The sequence below is a fragment of the Malus domestica genome, chromosome 05, assembly GCF_042453785.1.
Source record: "Malus domestica chromosome 05, GDT2T_hap1".
Classification (NCBI taxonomy): Eukaryota; Viridiplantae; Streptophyta; class Magnoliopsida; order Rosales; family Rosaceae; genus Malus; species Malus domestica.
Window position 1 is genome coordinate 18,391,975 of NC_091665.1, and position 9,047 is coordinate 18,401,021.

The 9,047-nt window shown below is 40.7% G+C and overlaps 1 protein-coding gene across 1 annotated transcript; it reads left to right on the forward strand.

The window, feature by feature from the left end:
* The first annotated feature begins 1,460 nt into the window (after positions 1-1,460).
* On the forward strand, positions 1,461-4,319 carry LOC103405696 (cysteine proteinase mucunain-like). The gene is made up of 5 exons (XM_008344722.4): positions 1,461-2,181; positions 2,778-3,013; positions 3,101-3,241; positions 3,437-3,895; positions 3,986-4,319. Exons 1-5 carry the CDS (start codon positions 1,680-1,682, stop codon positions 4,067-4,069), a joined length of 1,422 nt encoding a protein of 473 aa, XP_008342944.3. The 5' UTR covers positions 1,461-1,679; the 3' UTR covers positions 4,070-4,319.
* The last annotated feature ends 4,728 nt before the right edge of the window (positions 4,320-9,047 follow it).

Below are 9,047 nucleotides of genomic sequence, written 5' to 3' on the forward strand. Positions count from 1 at the left end.
TGAAAGGCCGCTTAGATAATGAAATTTTGATTAGGTATTCTATAGATTTATAAAACCTTGATCTCAATTGCTCAGAAAAACGAACATACATTCTAATGCTTTCTAATGATATGTTTACTTACCGAGAATGAAAATGCAAAAAATGTAGCGTGTATCAAATAAATGCTTTGCTTACTAATGCACTACGACTGACCAAATAAGGGTTTCTCAAGTTGAAACCATTCACAATTTTGACAACGTATCATTTTTTTTATAGAAGTGATAGAGTTTCATTACCACAAACAACTAATTACAGACCAATTACAAGGATGTCAGATGGGTATATATGCTCTAGTGATCAATTTCTTGATTTGGAGGTAATTAGCACAAAATGCAAATTATTTAAAATTCCTAACGGCCACCCTACAAACAACACCAAGAAATTATCGATTCTTATTATAAAATTTATACAATTAAAATACGTTATTTATAAATAGGAGAATGAGCTCATCAATGTAAAGTGCAAGTACTATTTTTCTTTACATCACCTAATAACAATGATTAGATAAGACAAGGGTCAGACTCAAAAATGTTAAAAAGGATCATTTATAACTGTTGATTAAATGCACACTTCACTTGAAACGTCCAAGAATCAAGATCGCTTAGAGCAACTCCAGCGGATGCTGGTTGCTCGGGCGACAGGGGAGGAGAAAGGGCCTGAGGGCCGGTGGGAGCAGCTCCAGCGGGGAAGGGCCCGAGTGAGGGTGGGAGCCCGAGCGAAGGGGGGGGTGGGGAGTCGACGGGCCTGTGGCCCGAGGGCTTTGCAATTTTTTATTTTTTTGTGTCAGAGAGAGAGAGAGGGGGTTTTTTATTATTTAAACAAACAAAAAAAACTATTATTTTGATTGCTTATTGATAGGGGGGAGGGTTCCAAGGGTGGAGATGTAAATGACAATTATTGTTCATTAATGGTAGTTACTATTCATTTAAGGCAGTTACTGTTTAATAGGGTGGATTGAATAGTGAGTTGCCAGGAGGAAGGGCTCCATGGGTGGAATTGCTCTTAGGCGCCTGAGCGGTGCATGTTTGGGTGCTTGTGCAAGGGTTAAAAAGTGCTTTTTGACCGTCAAAACACTAGTAATTGTGTTTGGCAGATAAATTTATAGTGTTTTTGGCTCTTGGAAGCGTTTTTTGAAAATACATTTGTCAAATGTTTTTTTCAAAAGTAATTGAATTTCAATAAAAATTCACACATTAAAAACAAGTATCTTTAACAAAAAAATGCTTATAAATAAAATTTTCTTTTAAGAATTAAATATATCCACGCACAAATTTTTTTTAAATATACTCACTTAATATATGATCCAGTAATATATTTCACCGCTTGATAAGTGAGTTTTTAAAATTTGCGACCGTGAACATACCAATTTATTTCTGACACCTCAATGTAAATATATCATCCTATTAGAATAAAAATAAATAAAAATTTATAGAGGTGGTGACCACCAGGTCCCCAACCGATCGTGACACAGCAGGACTCTCTAATATTCCTATTTCAACGCAATTCCGGTATTCTTTACCAAATTGAATTCGCTTTCATCCAGCATATATCAAAATCCCCCCTTCCCTCTTTTGTCCTATATAATACCCACCAACTCCAATTCAACCCATCACATTCTCTCTCGGAACTTTCGTCAACAATGAAACGACAATCCTCAAGATCTTCTGGGGCCATGGCCTCATTGCCCTGCATGCTCCTTCTCCTCCTCCTCCCCCTTGCCGCCGCCATGGACATGTCCATCGTCGACTACAACGAGAAGCATGGCATGCCCGCCTCGTCGGACCGAACCGAGACGGAGGTCAAGGCCCTCTACGAGTCCTGGCTAGTCAAGCACGCCAAAAACTACAACGCTTTGGGGGAGAAGGAGCGGAGGTTCGAGATTTTTAAGGATAATCTCAGGTTCATTGACGAGCACAATAACCAGAGCCGGACTTACAAGGTGGGTCTGAACCGGTTCGCCGATCTGACCAACGAGGAGTACCGGTCTGTTTACTTGGGTGCCAAGGTGGACCGGCGGTCCCGGCTTCCTGGGTCGAGGAAGAGCGACCGGTACGGGTTCCGAGCCGGCGATAAGTTGCCGGAGTCGGTCGATTGGAGAGCCGAGGGCGCTGTTCCTGCCGTGAAGGATCAGGGCCAATGCGGTGAGCTTTTGATTTTCGTTTTGTTGTTTTTATGTTGTGCATTTATTCGTTTTTTTTTTTTGTTGGCGCTGTTTCTTTGGAGGTATTTTGTTTTCCGGGAAATATCAACATTGTTTTCCCGGAAAATATCAACATTGTTTTCCTGGAAAATATCAATATGTTGGCCAAAGATCCTTAATTTATTTATTTTCTTCTGGATTTATGAGATGTGTGAGGCTGGTTTATGTTTGTTTTTCTGGAAGAAAAAGTTGGAAAGTGCTTTCTCCAAAAGATGGTTTTGTTATATAAGTGATTGTAGCATGTTGAGTGTTGATATCTGAATTATTTGTCACGCATTGCGAATGTATTATCCGAGAGTTAGTTTTTCGTTTAGATATCTGTCTCCGCCATCCTTGTTTAATCTGCGGCTAGAAAATGTGTTAACATGAATTTTGTCATGCCCTGCATACATATACTATTAGAGAGTTAAATGATCGGTCAATTTTTCGCTTAGATATCTGCCTCAGACATCTTGTTCAATCCACAGCTATAAAATATGCTGCTGCTGCTGCAGCATTTTGTTTCTTACTAATAATTTTATGTGTTTCGGATTGAAGGGAGTTGCTGGGCGTTCTCAACGGTTGGCGCAGTGGAAGGCATAAACAAGATTGTGACCGGTGAGTTGATCTCTTTATCAGAGCAAGAACTAGTGGATTGTGACAGATCATACAACCAAGGATGCAATGGAGGTCTTATGGACTATGCCTTCCAGTTTATCATCAACAATGGCGGTATTGATACTGAAGCAGATTACCCTTACCATGCTCGAGATGGTTCATGTGATCCTAACAGGGTATGCATCCAGTTCAACCTCTACTGGCTATCGTTTATGTGGGACATTTTTTATCGTTGTGATAATGTTTCTTTTTCTCTTTTGCAGAAAAATGCTCGGGTTGTGTCCATTGATGGGTATGAAGATATTCCAGAAAATGATGAGAAGTCGTTGAAGAAGGCTGTGGCACACCAACCAGTTAGTGTTGCCATTGAAGCTGGTGGCAGGGAATTCCAACTCTACCAATCAGTAATGCTTCTATCTTATTCCAAATCATCTACATTGTATTTGTAACTGTATGCATGGGTGGGAAATTGATAGAGTTCTCTTGCTAGATGGTTGGGCATGCTCTGTTGTTGAGCTGTGAATATTAATCATTCGATTTCAGAATCATGTTCGTCCTAATTTATAGTCTGACAACGTTGAAATTATCTGTCCATTCAGGGTGTCTTCACTGGACGTTGTGGAACAGATCTAGATCACGGTGTGGTTGCTGTTGGTTATGGCACCGAAAATGGTGTAGACTACTGGATCGTGAGGAACTCATGGGGTCCCAATTGGGGCGAGGCTGGTTACATCAGGTTGGAACGTAATGTGGCTAGCACCAATACCGGCAAATGTGGTATTGCCATTGAGGCCTCATACCCTACTAAAAAGGGTCAGAACCCCCCAAGACCTCTCCCATCACCACCATCTCCTCCTCCTGTGAAGCCCCCTACCGTATGCGATGAGTACTACTCATGCCCCTTGGGAACTACATGCTGCTGCGCCTATGAGTATGGCAACTACTGCTTTGGATGGGGATGCTGCCCTCTAGAGTCTGCAACCTGCTGTGATGACCATTACAGCTGCTGTCCTCACGAGTACCCCGTATGCGACCTTGATGCGGGAACTTGCCGATTGGTAATGAATCATACTCCCATCTCTCTTTCCACTTTAATTTTTCTACGTTGATCCTTTTCATCTTGGCTGACAATGTGTTCATTGAAACAGAGCAAGGACAATCCATTGAGTGTGAAAGCGCTAAGGCGAACTCCTGCTAGAAGCAGCCGGCGTTTCCGCTTCCCAAGTGCTTGAGGATCCAAACAGTCAAATTGGGTGTTCAAGGAAGAAAGTGAACTGAGTTTGCTCCCAAGAAAATATGCGTTTATCGCAAGGAAGAAATGGTTTCGTGTTCATTGTAATAGATTTATATATATTTTTACTTGGAATTCAATTCTTTTTTTCAGTACTTTGGATGATTGTTGTATATAAATTATGGAACCAAGTCAAAACAGATGGGAAACTAAGCTCTTATTTAATCTCAGAACGAGTCGGTTGCTTGTTTCTTGTTGCTTGTTGCTTGTTGCTGCTCTCTATAATCCATATGGTTCACTAGTTTGGGATTGTTGTGTTTTTTTAATAAATTGCTTCTACCGTGCTTTAAAAATAATCAGCTGCAAAATAAAGCAGTTGAGTGTTTCTATATTTAAAAGTATTTAAAAGTGTTGTGAGGATGAAAAGCACTGTAAAAAGCATTGTCTGGAATGATAAATAATGTCATTGTTTAAAATTAATGAGCTTATTACAGGAATTAAAAATATTTTTAAAAGCGCAACTCCGCTTTTTATTAAAGTAATTTTTAAAAGCAACCTTTAGACTGCTATTAATTTAGAGGTCTTTGTTTTTAAAATACAGAGTATATTTTATTTTTATCAAAAACTTTTTAAATATATAATCATAAATTGAAGCAGTTTTTGTTGAGAAAAAGCAATAGCCTTAAGTATGGCTTTTTGGTGGGCTGAAATCGTAGGGATTTTGAATGGGAGGACAAGGCTTGTCACATCCCGGGCTCCACCACATCTCAGGTTTAACTTCACTTAGCACGATGTTGTCCGCTTTGGGTCCCGACCACGCCCTCACAATCCCCACCACATCCCAAGTTCAACTCCACCTGCACGATATTGTCCGCTTTGGGTCCTGACCACGCCCTCACAATTTTGTTTCTGAAAACTCACACGAGAACTTCCTAGTACGTCACCCATTATGCGATTATTCTCGCACAAACTTGCTTAACTTCGGAGTTCCGATAGAACCCGAAGCCAGTGAGCTCCTAAAAGACCTCGTGATAGGTAGCCGTAGCATGATATTGTGATATTGTTCGCCTTAGGCCCAAATCACGCCCTTACGGTTTTGTTTTTAGGAATTCACAATCCCCACCACATCCCAGGTTCAACTCCACCTGCACGATATTGTCCGTTTTGGGTCCTGACCACGCCCTCACAATTTTGTTTCTGAAAACTCACACGAGAACTTCCTAGTACGTCACCCATTATGAGATTATTCTCGCGCAAACTTGCTTAACTTCGGAGTTCCGATAGAACCCGAAGCCAGTGAGCTCCTAAAAGACCTCGTGATAGGTAGCCGTAGCATGATATTGTGATATTGTTCGCCTTAGGCCCAAACCACACCCTTACGGTTTTGTTTTTAGGAATTCACAGGAGAACTTCCCAGTGGGTCACCCATCCTGGGAATGCTCTCACACAAACTCGCTTAACTTTGGAGTTCCGATGGAATCCGAAGCCAGTGAGCTCTTAAAAGGCCTCCTGCTAGGTAGAGATGGGAATATACATATAAGGCTTACATGATACACTCTCCTAGGCGATGTGGGATGTTACAAGGTTGAAGCTTGAAAACCCCTGATATAAAAGCATTTCATCCACTTTTTTGTAATTAACAATTAACCTACAAAGATTTCAAAAGGTATTTGTTTTATGGCCAACGCTCATACATATAATTACCAACTAGCTACAGTGCATAGTCGGAGATTCGAATTTAGGACTTCTTTCAATATTGGACAAAGAAGTACCTACTAATGTTGTAAACTGAAATAGAAATGAACGAAATTACCTGAAAAATGTAGAAGCTTTGAGTGGTGAATAATTCTTGGGATGAGTCGCGGACTAAGTCGCTCTCTTTAAGACATTTCGCAGCTCTGCCCAAAGTGTGCAAGCAGTTCACAAACACCACGTCCTCCCCAGGATAAAACAGCCCAGAACCTTCTTCTTCTGATAAAGTTCTTCCTTGCACAATGAAAGAACCTTCGAACTCACACTCTCTCAACATGTTGCTTGCCAAAACTATATATCAGAAAAAATAAATATTTTTTTTCAATACTTTCCTTGATTCCAAGGACTGCTATATATATACTAGAGAGAAAAAGACGTTGAGAATTTGAGAGATTAATTGACACACCCCGTCCCGAAGGAGGGCATGCTGGCCGTCACGTGAGAGTGACGTAACCATTTACACAGTTCGGAAGCTTTAAAAATACAATTACTAAGATGAAACACCCGGGGGTGAGTCCTACTTTTGTGAATTCTATCAGAACACCGTTGGATTCCTCGTGGCCACCAAAGCTCTGCTATCTAGAACCTGGAGGGGCGCAAAACAAAATTGAGTGGGTCAGTAAAATAAAGTTTTTCGAAACCTTTCATTTAAAACATTTCTAACCCTTCGCCGTAAAACCTGTATACTTTCCCAGAAAATAGAATATAAACATATATATATACACATATCATCAAAACTCAGCCCGTCATCTATCAATGTAACATCTCAGAAAGAATATGCCATGCCATGCCAAAATATAATATGAATGCATTGATATAACCAGGTGAAATACTAAATCAACCGGAGACCCTACAGTGGTCCTGTACGGCTGATTCTATAGCTCAACATCCCACTCAGCCGGAGTCACCACAGTGACCTATACGGCCCAACTCTACACGTCACTCGGAACTACGTATGGTAGTCTGTACAATGAAAGGTGTAAAAATACGCTCTAGTGCTTCTCTCATCAATCATCGGCGCGCATAACTAATGTCACCCACTAGTCGGAATCACATCTAGTGATCTATACAACTAGCATGTCGGAACCTTCACATGGTCTGTACGACATCCACCTACTTGGATCCAAGGCGAGCGTGCGGTGTGGTGAATAACAATATAAGCACTAACACCTAGGGTGCAGGTTATGAGCTTCAATGTAATTCTCATAAATAAATCGTCTGAATACTGTAAAGACTCACATGTGCGTCCACCGCGTCAATTCACATATATATGCATCAATTATCAATTCAAACATCTCAACAATTGCATGCATGGCAATTTAAATCATATTTTCATATAAACGCATTTTCTGGGAAAAACAGTAGTATATAGGTAATACGAAAACAAAACTGCCCACTCACCTGGAGTTCGCCCTACAACTCCCTAGCACAATACGTCAAGGCGTCATGACGATTGGCGCCTAAAACAATAATCAAATCCAATCTCAGAAATCATATCGATAGAATATATATAACTTATATAAAACACGTCACTACGCAATTCAATCCGGAAGATCTGCAACTCAGATTTCAAATCCATAACTTCCAGAGGTCCACAATATACCTCTAGGACAACTTCCTAAAATTTCATTACCATCCAACAGTCGGATCTCCGTCAATTTCCAAAACTAAGTGACGGTTAACATTCTATTTTATGAACTTACAACTCCAATTCCGGAAGATCCGTAACTTGGATTCCCAATCCGTAAGTTCCTATAATCCTCAAATATTACGTATTACAACGTATCAAAGTTTGGTGACGATCCAACGGTTGGATCGTAAATTCACATTTTCACCTAACCACGAATCGTAACCAATTTAGGTTCAATTACTCAATTTACGTCTATCAATTATCAAAACTGAACCTAGAACCTTAAATACATGCTAAGAATGACATTGGCAGGCCATTGGCCACGCGCCGCCACACGGGCCGCCGCAGTGAATACCATATAAACGTTATTTAAAGCATATAATCAACAATTCTCAATAACTTCTCATACGGAGCTCAATTTGGGTATATGAATATACCACAGTGACCTACTCGACGTCACGGACGTTGAGGAATTTTTAGAAAAAAATTCTGATGTTGCACGCGCCCCCACGCGCCGTGGGTGGCATAGGCACACGCGCCCGCACGCGCATCACCCCCAACCTTGGCTCGCCGGACTGGTTTTTCCAGCGGCCGGATTCTGGGCATTTTTCAAACGTTTCGTTCTCCTTCGTTTCTCAACCATTTTCTACACATTTTATATCAAAATGAAGATCTTGACGAGACGAACACATCCATACCTGTCTCGACCCCTAAATTGAGAAGTTCCATTCTCGGTCCTCCGACGTCCAATTATCACCAACGAAGTACTCCAGAGCTCGTGAGGATGTCCTTAAGCTCACTGTGAGCTTGAAATTCCTTGAAACGTAAGATTTTACGTGTGCATGAACAGTGCACATTTTCGGGGTTAGGGTTTCCCGACGATCCCGAGGGTTTCACTTCCTAAAACTAGTACCATTCAACTCAGAACATCAAGAGGATGAAGAATCATACCTTATTTGCTTCGATCCACGAAGTTTTGGAGGATTTTGGTGTTGTCCGTACGGTCGGGGTGAGAGAGAGTGAGAGAGAGTCGTGAGGGAGGAGAGAGAGGGAAGGTACGGGGGAAGGGAGAGAGAGCAGGGAGTGTATGGGTGTGGTCCAATTATAATCCACACCATCCATTTTCATCCTAGCTCCCTAACCACCCAAATAATCCAACATACCAAATTTTAAATCAACCTTTAATCCAATTTAATTAATTTTCCAAAAAACTTAGGAACCATGAAATGTTCAAACATATCACACACACGTACCTTAGTGACCGTCAAGGGCACATTCGTCATTTCATGTCCTTATTAAGAAATATCGGGACGGGCTGTGACATTAATGAGGGCTCCCACGGTCAAATTCTTCACGTTAAAAAATTCAAAATCAAAGGACCTGGTGAGTTACTAGACAGACAAAAACATAGAAAGCTAAAGTGAAACATTACTGTATAGATTAAACGGAAAAACCAAAACATAAAGTAATCACATTGAAAAGAGCAAAACGGTTTGAATATATATAAGGTACATCTGATGCTTTTCTATGTATATAGGTTGTTTTACATGTTATTAACATATATATTAGTCAAAACGTTTGAATATTTATTAGCATA